This window comes from Dipodomys ordii, unplaced genomic scaffold, assembly GCF_000151885.1.
Source record: "Dipodomys ordii isolate 6190 unplaced genomic scaffold, Dord_2.0 Scaffold73, whole genome shotgun sequence".
In the NCBI taxonomy this organism is placed as follows: domain Eukaryota; kingdom Metazoa; phylum Chordata; class Mammalia; order Rodentia; family Heteromyidae; genus Dipodomys; species Dipodomys ordii.
In genome coordinates, this window is record NW_012267289.1 from 10,140,089 (window position 1) to 10,152,809 (window position 12,721).

At 36.4% G+C, this 12,721-nt stretch overlaps 1 protein-coding gene across 2 annotated transcripts in view; it reads left to right on the forward strand.

Annotated features, from left to right (window-relative positions):
* Tbc1d23 (TBC1 domain family, member 23) overlaps nucleotides 1-12,721 on the forward strand; it is a 52,271-nt gene that overhangs the window by 25,476 nt on the left and 14,074 nt on the right. For both annotated transcript variants that reach the window (XM_013024150.1, XM_013024149.1), the window contains exons 9-13: nucleotides 1,840-1,962; nucleotides 3,081-3,173; nucleotides 6,100-6,270; nucleotides 7,684-7,726; nucleotides 9,616-9,722. In XM_013024150.1, the coding sequence (XP_012879604.1) occupies nucleotides 1,840-1,962; nucleotides 3,081-3,173; nucleotides 6,100-6,270; nucleotides 7,684-7,726; nucleotides 9,616-9,722 (537 nt within the window). The remainder of the gene's footprint in view (nucleotides 1-1,839; nucleotides 1,963-3,080; nucleotides 3,174-6,099; nucleotides 6,271-7,683; nucleotides 7,727-9,615; nucleotides 9,723-12,721) is intronic.

Consider the following 12,721-nt stretch of genomic DNA (forward strand, 5'->3'; position numbering starts at 1 on the left):
ATCAGATCTCAGCCTCCTGAGTAGCTAGGGTTACAGATGTGGGCCACTGGTGCCTGGCTGAACCTTGGGCTTCTGCTTTTCTTTGATTTTTTTTTTTAACTAAAGACCAGCATTCTACCATTTGAGTCATACTTTCACTTCCAATTCTTTTCTGGTTATTAAGAGTCTCTCAGATTTATTTTCCCAGACTGGCTTTGAACTGTGCTCCTCAGATCTCAGCCTCATGTATTGCTAGAGGAACACTTTTTATTCTTGAGATACAGAAAATAATTCTAGCATCTGCAAATTAGACTCAGCTATATATCAGCGTTATTATGTAACATATAATTTTTTTTTTTTTTTGGTCAGCCGTGGGGTTTGAACTCTGGGCCTGTGCGCTGTCCCTCAGCTCTTCAGCTCAAGGCAAGGGCTCTACCACTTGAGCTACAGCCCCACTTCCGGTTTTCTGGTGGTTTACTGGAGACAGGAGTCTCACGGTCTCTCCTGCCCGGGCTGGCTTTCAACAGCGATCCTCAGATCTCAGCCTCCTGAGTAGCTAGGATTACAGGTGTGAGCCACCAGCGCCCAGCTGTAACATATAATTATTATGTGATATATTTCTACTACATTTTATTTTTGTTACATGGAGACTTGAGAAGCTACAAGTGAGGTGGTTCTTTTTCCTCATTCCCCAAACCCAGTTTGGCTCATGCTACTAGGCATTTCCTCTGCTGTTGAGCTATGTATACCTCTTCCCTTTGTTTCTCTTGTACTGGTTATTTTTGCAGAAGGGTCTTCCTTTGTACCTATTTTAGACTTCCCATTGTAGCTGAGATGACAGGAGTGTGCTACCCACACCCATCATTTGTTTGAAAAGGGCTCTCGTGTTCGACTGTGTGATCCTTCCTGTCTCAGCCTTCCGAGTAGCTAAGGATTGTAGGTTTAAGTCACTGAGGCCTGTTTTTTTTTTTTTTTTTTTTCGTGAACCACAATGCATTGATCATGCAAAGTAAGCATTGCCCCTGAGCTACCAGCTTCTGAAATTCAACATTTAACTATAAATGATGGTATAGAAAATAACTCTAGGGTTTTTTTTTTTTTTATAGATTAGATTGATTGTGGGAGAGGATTCCTTGTTAACAGGATTTTTTTTCCCTCTATCTTTTATTTTGTGTGAATTCTCATTGGGACTTTCTTGTATATTTTAGCCTGTGAGATTTGAGATGATGTAAGAATAAGCTTTGAAATTAATCATAAGAATCATGGACATTATATCATTATTCATATTTTATCATGGTTTAAAAACTGTACATGGCTGCTCAAGTTTGTAACACTAAGCTACTTGGGAGGAGAAGATCAGGGGATTTTATGCCCAGCTTTTAGATCAGCCTAGGCATAAAAGTTTATGACTCCATCTTAACTAATGACTGAGTGCAGTGGCATGGAGCTGTCATCCCAGCTCAGGGTAGCCTGTGCATAAAAAAAGATCCTGTCTTTTAAATAACACATAAAGGAACTGGCAGAGTTTCTCAAGTGGTAGAATGCCTGCTTAGCAAGCGTAAGGTCCTGCATTCAAATCTCAGCACTAACAAAAAGAGAGAGAGATTGTTACCCAGAAATTTTTATTTTTCTTTCTAATGTTTAAAATTTTTCTTTGAGGTTGAAATAGCTTGTTTACATGTACAAAAATAAAACAGATAGGTTAATGGAGATGCATTAGAAAGGAGGGAAATAAAAGAAAGAGAGAGATGGAGGAGTGAGATTGATCAGGATGTTGTATACATGTGTAGAGATGTCACACTGAAACCCTCCTTGTGCAACTCATGTTTGTTAATTAAAAAAAAATTCTCTTTGTAATAGGATAATCACCATCTCTTCGGTAGTACTCTGTTGGGAATTAAGGATGATGATGCAGATTTGAGTCAGGCTCTTTGTTTGGCTGTCTCAGTGTCAGAGATCCTTCAAGCAAATCAGCTGCAAAGTGTAAGTAAAAAACCCATTTGTCAGATGGCTTTAAATATATGGAATTGGGAGGACCATAACCCAGTGAGCATATGCTTAGGATGCACAAGCTTCTGGGTTCAGTCCCACTCATTAATCATTTTCTCCCTGTTCAGTGATTCCCACTAAATTAATTTACTATAATATGTAGCTGTTCAGTCTTTTTGGATAAGTAGGTTAAATCTTCTATGCATAATGGTCAATTCAAACCATCAGCTTGCCTGTTATTTTAGTTATCAAATTAATTGTTTTTGTCATTCTTGACACCAATTTCTATAAATTGCCCTTTTTCATATTTCAACATGGCAACTGAATGCCATGTATGTTATACTTAAATTTTAGCCTTTAACCGGGTATATCGTAATTGAATTACATAGTTTAATGAATAAACCAGAATTATGAAAGAATTATAGTTTTCTGTTCACTGTTGTACATGGAAATCTAAGAAGTCAGTTTGGTCAGTAGTATTTTTTTTAGTATCTGTTGTTCATTACTTAACCTTAGATTTGAAGGTGAGCTATATTTCCAAGATGGTATCCAAGAGAGGAATGGGTATGGGAGATGAGCTTTTATGATACATTTCAGTTGAGCTTCGTACAGTATCTATACTGGTTGTTCAGAGTTTTAAAAACATAAGCATCTCAACATATTTATCATATTAGAACTAGTATTAAAAAGACCTATGTAATATAGTTTAAGGAGACTTACTCACATGAACTCCCTTTTACACACAAGAAAGGTATTTAGTTCTTGGATGGTAAGATGTGGACTTAATAGCAGAAATAACAGTGTATCTTACTTGTATTAAATAAGTAATATAGTTTTTTAGATTCCAATATAGGTAGTTTTATAGCTCATAGTCTTGCTGCTATACATTTTAACACTTTCAAGAGCAATGGCTAAAGTATATGTTAAGCACTTAAAGTGTTTAGGACTTTGAGGTTATTTTTAATGTCTGTAACAAAATGTATGTTCCAAATCCTGTATGAAATCCATTTTTTACAAACAGGTTGCCTTTCTTTGTGTTTTTGTTACTATCATATTGTATAACTGGAACCTGATGTCAAATTCCATTGTGTCAGATGTTGTTTCCCTTTTAGGAAGGAGTTCGCTTCTTTGTGGTTGATTGCCGTCCTGCAGAACAGTATAATGCTGGGCATTTATCGACTGCTTTCCACTTAGATTCAGATCTGGTTAGTATAAATGCTGATTAATTTTTTTTGGGGGGGGGTCCAGTCGTGGGGCCTGAACTCTGGGCCTGGGCGCTGTCCCTCAGCTCTTCAGCTCAAGGCTAGCGCTCTACCACTTGAGCCACAGCGCCACATCCGGCTTTTTTCTTTTTGCTTATGTGGTGCTGAGGAATCAAACCCAGGGCCTCATGCATGCAAGGCAAGCACTCTACCACTGAGCCACCTTCCCAGCCCTGATTAATTTTTTTATGAGAGAATTTTTTTCCTTTAGCTGTCAATATACCTGGCCTAGATTGAGAAACTTTTTATCTGCTTAATGAGAAGAGAGTCTCAGGTTTCCTTTTTACCTAGAAACACTCTTTTGCTCTTTTGGCATCATAAAGGGTAACTGAGAACTGTTGCCTAAGGCTTACTTCTGCATACCATTGTTAGGTCAGTAAATTTTTACTGTTCTTACTGTGGGCTGCTTGATAGATTACTTAGCAAAGTGCCTTGCACTTAGTAAGTCTGCTACAGATATCAGCTCTTATTTTAATTGGGTAAGAATTATATAACCTTTTTATCATTAAGCTATTTTTTAAAATCATGAGTATGAATGCATGTAATTCATACGTAATAAGATAATATCTGACTTACAAGTGCCTAGTTGTTAAAATTATAACCCCAGAGTAATTTTAGTTAAGGAGTGGATAAAGTAATTAAATGGTCGGAGATACTTAGAGCTCTTGGTAGAACTGAGGCTGCAGCACTTACGGTGCTTTAAGGTAATCAGAGCCACAGGAATGGGGAAGCAGAGAAGAGTGGAATAATAAATATACAGTTTACCCTGTTTATCTCCATCTTGTCTGGCAAGTTGACAGTGAGGCTAATGGAAGTGTAGAAGGGCCGAGATGGTTTTCAGAGGGAACTAATTGGAAGGGGTTATAGATGTGGCTCAGTTAGTAGAGCACTTAGCCAATGAGCACAAGCGGCTTGAACCAAGTTTAAGTCCTGATCTTGGAAAGAAAAAAGAGCCTAGAGAGTTTTGGATCCTGTAGCTGAGAAATGCTATTCTAGGTTGTTTGTATCCTGTAAGTGAACTTGGCACTTTTCTCTTCCTTGAATCTTCTCTTAGGCTTATTTTAAAATTTTACTCTGGTGATTCTTGATTACTATTTACAATTAAAAAAAAAACTCCAGAGTTAACTACTATTATCAACTTGCTTACCTTTCAGACTTTCAGTAACATATTACTTGTTCACTCAAGTTATCTTGGAAATTAAGTATAATATATATTTAATGCTGCATAGTGGTCCATGGTATAGATACACCATAAAGAGAAAAAGCCAGAAATAGTGCTGTGGCTCAAGTGGTAGAGTACAACCCTTGAGCAAAAAGAAGTTCAGGTACAGTGCCCAGGCCCTGAGTTCAAGTCCCAGGACTGGCCAAAGGAAAAAAAAAAAGGAAAAAAGATATGCCATAGTTCATTGCCTGATTAACCTATTCTTGATTATTTTTAAATTTCTTTTAACACACTGCTATAAGATCTTTTTTTTTTGTCGGTTGTGGGGCTTGAACTCTGAACCTGGGCGCGTATCCCTCAGCTCTTCAGCTCAAGGTGAGCACTCTGCCATTTGAGCTACAGCGCCTCTTCTGTTTTTTTTTTCCTAGTGGTTTATTGGAGATGGGAGTCTCATGGTCTTTCCTGCCCAGGCTGGCTTTGAACTGCAATCCTCAGATCTCAGCCTCCTGAGTAGTTAGGATTACAGGCGTGAGCCACCAGCGCCCAGCTAAGATCTTTATATATACTTGAGTCATCATCTCAGCCCTTTCTTGATTTTCTCATTTTTTTCAGATAGGATCTCCTACCTGGTTTTTTTTGTTTGTTTGTTTTTGTTTTTTGTTTTTTTTGCTCATCCTGGAGCACGAACCTCAGGACCTAGGTGCTGTTGCTGAGCCTCTTTGTACTCAAATCTAGCACTTTAACGCTTGATCCACAGTACCACTTCTGGCTTTTTTTCTTTTTCTGAGTCATTTATTAGAGGTACGAGTCTCATGGGGACACGTTTTTTGCCAGGGCTGGCTTCAAACTGAGATTCTCAGATCTCAGCCTCTTGAGTAGCTAGGCTTGAGCCACCAGCTCCTAGCTCTCCTGTTTTTTGACTTCAGTCTTTCTACCTATGCCTCCCATATAGTTGAGATTACACAAGCATGTGCAGATAGATTCTTGCTAACTTGCTGCCTGGGCTGGCCTTAAACTGCAATCTTGATTTCCACCTTCCAAGTAGTATTGTTAGTTTTCTTATTATATCAGATTGATAAGTGAAAAATGATTGTAATTACTAATAAGATGGAACACCTTGCTTTATTATATTTAATTTTTAACAAGTAGTACTTTGATATACTCTATCAATTCCTATATTTTTATTGTAGTTTGATTATAGTCCCATTATGTTTTAATTTTTTTGTAATTATTAATATACTTGTTTCCTTGAGGATAAATCAGTTTTTCATCCTTGTATCAGCAGTTCCTAAATAGTGTTGATAAATAATGGCTTCTATTTCTACCTATCCTATAAGAAATAATGGTTCATTGTGTAAGTGGAAACTAAGATGTAGAGCTGTTTGATCTGTCTTTTTGGCATCATGCCTACACACACTGTAGCTACTAGTTGTTTTGCTTTCTAAGAATTTTTTTTTCTGTAGTAGAGTAGTATTTTTATAATCTTTGAATTTTCAACTCTGTTCTAATGGATACACTAGATACACATTGTAGATACACATTCCTTTTCTCTTATCCTAGGGATTTTTATTCATAAGAGACTTATTTTTCCATTGCTCTGCGTGGCTCTGTAAATATCAAAGGTTTTCCTGGAAAGATACTTTAAATTTTGAAATGCATGTGAAACAAACACTTGCCAAGTTTCTTATTTTTTTTTGAATTGTCTAGATGCTTCAGAATCCATCAGAGTTTGCACAGTCAGTAAAATCTTTGCTGGAAGCACAGAAGCAGTCCATTGAGTCTGGCTCCATAGCCGGCGGGGAGCACCTCTGTTTTATGGGTAGTGGCAGGGAGGAAGAAGACATGTATATGAACATGGTCCTGGCACACTTTTTACAGGTATGCTGATGTAGATTATTTCATTTGTTTAGTTACTGCTATCACCATGAAGAAATTCACATAGATAATTTCATGTAGATAAATGTCTTATTTTCTGTATATTTTTCTTTACAGCTTTTTAGTTTTGTGTCTTGCCTAGAAAGGTAATTTTCTTCTCCAGACTTTGCTCCCATACTTAGCATGTTTTCTTTTCTTTTTTTTCTTTTTTTTTGTTTTGAAATAATATAGTCTTGAACCATCTGGTCTTTGTTTTGATGTACGAAGCAAAGTAGGAATTAATTTTTTTTTCCAGATAGGAAATTAATTCTGCTATCATTCTGAAATGTTACTTTTTTAATACACTGAATTGCTTATGCATCAGAGTCAGTCTACATTATGCTGTTGCATTGATCTTCATGCCTATCCATTCTCTGTATAGTTGCTATATAATTCATTTTAATGTCCTATTTATTTGGATAAATATTTATCCATATTTATCCTTACATTTATACATCTTTTCTTTTTGTGTTTGAATATTATCTTCAGCTTAGCTGATTTATATTAATGTTTTTATGTAACCTGACTCTCTACTTTTATCGTATCAGCCAATGATGGCTCTTTATTTTTTTAAAGTAGCTTATTAAATTTTTTTGTAGTTTGCACACTGAAGTCCTTACTTTTTATGATCCTAAACTATAGAATCAGAAATATGGTTAGCTTGTTGTTGTACGAGTCGCTCAATTTGGATTCATTTCTATTCGTTTCATTTTACTGTGACTGATCTGAGAAAATTGTTCTAAAACAAACCCTTGAGAGACAAATTTAGAATGAAAAAGATATTTGGAGGAGGGATTATCAGATGATTTTAAACCATTTTAATGGAGAAAGTTAAAATTATGCAGAATAATAAAAATTAATTTTTAAATTGTTTCAGAAACAGTACAACTATGTATGAAAACGGCATAAGGAATCTCAACGTAGATAAGTAGGGGGTCCGGGTCCAGAAAAGAGAAAACAACAGAAGATAGGTTATTCTTACCCAAATATAGGCTGTGTACATCTGAAATACATGGTAAAAACCCTTGGTACAATTAAGAAACACTTAAAAAAAATTCCAGGAAAATAAAACAGGTTCTTTGGGAGTATGCCATTGGGGGAGGGGTTGAGCTAATAGAGAGAGTGAATGAGCATGTATGAAAATAAATCTGTTGAAACTGTTTTAAGAAGGGAGTAGGTAGATAAAGAGTGGTAATAGATGGTAAGTTTGATTGGGATACATTGTTATATATATATATATATATATATATATATATATATATATATATATGGCAACATCACAATGAAACCCTCATTGTACGATTAATGTATGGTAAAAAATACACTAAAATGCTCTAGTATCAAGAATAATACTGTAAACTTTATCTTTCATTACAGAAAAACAAAGAATATGTGAGTATTGCCAGTGGAGGATTTATGGGTAAGCCTTTAATTTATACATACCCTTGCCTCTACTTTTCTTTCTTTGTGCCATTCCTGGGGCTTGAACTTAGGGCCTGGGCACTGTCCCTGAGCTTGTATGTTGAGCCATAGTTACACTTGTAGCTTTTTGTGGTTAATTGGAGATGGGATTCTCATCAAGTTTCCTGCCTGTGCTGGCTTTGAATCACAGGCTTCATATCTTAGTCCTTTTTGAGGCTAGGATTACAGGTGTGAGCCACTAGCATCTGACTGGCCTCATGCTTGTGAGGCAAGTGCTGTTACACTCTATTCTTGATGCTTCCAGAAATACTTACATAAACGTGTATGAAAACTTGCTTATATTATTTACCTCTGTGGAGAAGACTGGTAGAATTAGGAAACAAGAGTTAAAACAGTACTTATCATAGTTTGCCCTTTGTACTACTCATTTTTTTAACTGCTTGAAGGTATAAACTAGTAAGAAAATAGTGGCTAGATATTTAAAAAAAAGCTGACATTTTCAAATCCATAGACTAATAATCTGATAATCCAGTATAGTACAATAATTTGCAAAGTCTTTTTGGTATTTCAAACTTATGAAGGATTGGGTCAGTATAATAAGATTTCTTTTAACTGCTTGCTTTATATTGAGAAAAGAGGTATAAAAGTGTAAAACTATCAGTACTTGAGGAGATGAATGATAAAAATCAATATAAATTAAAGATAATTGAAGGGTGTTTTATCAGTGGTAACTTCTGATCTAGCATAGTTTTCTAAGATAACCTAGAACTTTTGGTAAATTAGTATCAATTTCCTTTTGGTTTTGTTGATATTTGCATTCATTATGATTATCTCCTTTATATGTCATAGCCTGTAAAGTAACTGCCTTTGAGACTTATATCTAGAGTTATCTATAAAAGGCACTAAGTATTGGTAAATAAGCATTGGCTCTTGACCTAGTGCTATTTATTAGGAATCCTGATAACCTGATAACCAGCTTGGTTATATTAGCATGTAGTTCTCAGAAGTATCCAGAAAGCTGCCAGGTGCTAGTGGCTTACACCATGATTAATCCCAGCTACTTAAGAGACTGAGATCTGAGGATTGCAGTTCTAAGCCAGTCTGGCAAAAGGAAAGCCCGTGAGACTCTTAACTCTAACTAATCACAGAAAAGCTGGAAGTGGAGCTGTGGCTCAAGTGGTAGAGCACTAGCCTTGAGCAAAAAGAAGCCCAGGGACAGGAAAAAAAATATCTGAAAAGCAGTATTTTTTAAAAAAATTCTATATAGTCCAGGTTGTCCTGGAACTGGTGATCCTCCTGCCTCATCCTCCCAGGTTCGGAGAGCCTAGTATACTCTATATTCTTAGAAACAGGAGTTTATAAATAATAGTATACTCTATATTTTTAGACAAAAATACTAGACAGCTAGTATACTCTCATGCATTTAGACACTTCTTAAAATACCATTCTTTTTTTTTTTTTTACCAAGAATAACTTCTCTTTCCATAACTGTTAATAAGTAAGACTGCTCTATTATGGAAAAATGATTTGATGTCTCTTTATGGTACAACAAAGACTCCATATGTTTTCTTGATGTCATGGAAATGTTGCAGAGACTATCTGTTAATACTTGACTATTTGCCTTCTGAAAAGGAAAATATAAAGCTTACAGTCAACATTTTTCTCAGGGACAGTTAAGAAAAGTTCTCTGCAGAGGGATTTTAAGGAGTAGAAAAGAAAAGGTTTGTCATAGCTCTTAGTCCTTAACACTAATATAGGGGTAGAGCAAGAAACTTTACATTTATAGCCTTACATCCTTTTTCATTCAGTGATGCAATGTTTGTTATACTTCTGTGGTTATAAATCTTTACAGAAATTCAGGTTTGGTTTTGTCTTGTTTATCTTAAGCACTGCAGCAGCACCTGGCAGATATTAATGTGGATGGACCAGAAAATGGATATGGCCATTGGATTGCTAGTACCTCTGGCTCAAGGAGCAGTATTAATTCTGTTGATGTAAGTTTATGTATAGAGTCAGTTTTAATCAATTCCCAGAAAAAGCAATTAACCCCACCACACAGAAATGGAGCCAGAATATTTCAGATACAAACAATAAAGCATCACATTATTGCAAGGGTCAGTGAACGATGGAGGGGCCTGTAGAACAAACTAGGCAACACTCCTAAGTGATTCCAGTAAGCTCCCAACTCATTTGGGGCAGGAGATGGTTAGGCTCCCGTTCACATCTCATGTACACTACATCTGTATCACTTCCAGCTACAACTTTACAGGATTAGGGCTTCCGGTGAGAATGGGGTAGGCAGAGAAAGAGACAATGATGCCCACCTTATTTGATTTTTTGTTATTGAACTGTGCAGTATTGCTCTAGTGGATAATTCCATTTTTTCTGTTTGCATTTTGGAAATATTTGAATACCTAAGTTGCTTTTTCACTATTTCATGTTTATTGAAGTAGATGTCATTTAAATTTTTTTTTTGTCTTCCAAGTAAAATTTTCTTAACAAAGAACAGTTATCTCATGTTTATTCTTTAAAACAGAAAGAGAGAAAACTGCAGTACAAGAGCATGATTATTTTAGACTTATGCCTCTGCCTTACCTGAGTGTGGTTTTACCTGTGTATCTTCTTCATGATCTTCAGCGAAATCAGCTCTGGTTTCTCCACTTGTGCAGTAGATGAGAGTAACAGAACTTTCTTCCTAAGAAGGACTTGAAGATTGCATGTGTAAAAGCATGTAGAGTTCTTGTCCCTAAATATTGAATAGTAGTTACTACAAAGTTGTAATTCATTAAATACATTTTTCTACTCAAAACAAAGATTATTGTTACATCACTATCAGTATTCATCATTATTCAGTAATGATTTTCTGAAAAATTTTTTACCACCATGATTCTTGAGATATGTAAGAGGTGTTTGTGTGAGAAACTAAGTAGTGTTCCATTGAATAGGGTTTTTTTTTGTTTTTGTTTTTTGGGGTCTGGTCATGGGGGCTGAACTGTGGGCCTGGGCGCTGTCCCTCAGCTCTTCAGCTCAAGGCTAGCACTCTACCACTTGAGCCACAGCGCCACTTCCAGCTTTTTTCTTTTTGCTTATGTGGTGCTGAGGAATCGAACCCAGGAACTCATGCATGTAAGGCAAGCGCTCTACCACTGAGCCACCTTCCCAGCCCATTGAATAGGTTTGTTTATATATAATTTATTCAGTTAGTACCCTACTGTAAAATATTTACATTTCCTGTCTTAAATTACTTTTATACTGATATACTTTCTTTTTTGATTGATAATGGGGCTTGAACTCAGGCCTACGTGCTGTCCATGAGATTTTCTGCTCAAGGCTAGCCTTCTACTACTTGAGCCACAGTGCCACTTATGGATTTTTCTGTTTATGTGGTACTGAGGAATGAAACCCAGGGCTTCATGCATGCTAGGCAAGCTCTCTGCCATTAAGCCGCCTTCCCAGCCCTGATATATTTTCATATACCTTTATTATTTTCGTTCTAATGGGGAGTGGCTTGATCAGAAGTTAACTTATCAAAATCCCTAAAAATTTTGTTATGCCTTTGTAAGTTTTCATCAACTATTACCTCACTCTTTAGGTACTTTTTGGTTATTTTCTTCCTATAAATTATGAATTATGGGCAAAAGATAGAATCAGGTGGTACCTGGCAAAAATCCAACCATTGTGAAGCCTGAAGCAGGAGGGTTGTGAGTTTGAAACAGGCCTGGGGCTATATATAGCAAGATCCAGTCACAACCAGCAGGATCAGTTTTAAATGAGAGAGTTTGACATCTCTATTTATATTGCCCTCTAGAACACATGTAAGCTGTCCTTGAAGCAGTAGAAGAATCAGAACTGTTGCCTTAAATATATTAGCTGAACTTTTCTTCCCAAAGGGAAGGCCCACATGTGAATGTTTTAAAAAGCAAAAAGAAATAAAATGTTTAAAAATTATGCCATACGAATAGTAGCTCGATTATATGATCCTTATTTTTGCAGACCGTCCTGACCTAAGAATTGTCAATAACTTATTAAATAAAAAGTTTCAATGAAAAATAAAAAGTTTTCTGCACATATCATTATGTGCAAAACACTCCTAATTTTTTGTTTTACCTAACAGTTTTAAGTGGTTTCACCCAGAAAATTTGCTATTGTTGCCCTAACAAACAGCCACAGACTGGGGTGGTTTAAGCAACATAAATTGATTTTCTTTCAGTTCTGTAAACTAAAAGTCTAAGATCAAGGTGTTGGCAGGTTTGGTTTATTCTAAGTGTTCTTTCCTTGGTTGCAGATGGCTTCTTTTCTAGTCCTCACATGGCCTTTTCTCTGTGCACATATCTCTGTATGTCTCCCTTTTTGTATGTGTGTGTGGGGGTGGGCAGGGAAGAACGGGGGTGGTAGTCCTGGCAGCTTGAAGTTAGAGCCTGTCATTCTTTATTGGCTTTCTTGTGCACTGCTGTTTCTCTGTCCCTTGAACTATGCCTCCATTCAGCCATTTTGCTGGTTAATTGGAGAGGTAATCTCACAGACAGTTCTGCCCAGTCTGATTTCAAGTCATGATACTTCAGATCTTAGCCTTTTCAGTAGCTAGGATTGCAAGTGTGAGCTACAGTTTTTGGGCTATCTCCCTCTACTGGAGTGGTTTAGACCCCATCCTAATGTAATGTAGTCATGTTTTGTTTTTTGTTTTTCCTAGTGCTGAAGTTAGAACTCAGGACCTCTGCACTTGATAAGCAAGACCTCTACCACTTGAACCATTCCCCCAGCTGATTGAGCTTTAGTACTTTTTGGATAGTCTCATGTTTTTGCCTAGGGCTGATCTGATACCTGGATTTTCCTATGTAGATTCATAGGTAAATTCTGTACATATATTTTACGTGCAGTTGAGATTATAGAAACCCAGTTAATTGATTGAGACAAGTTTTTGCTAACTTCAAAGGCCATATTTCTAAGTACAGTCTTATTCTGAGATATACCAGGAGTTAGGATTTTAATTGTT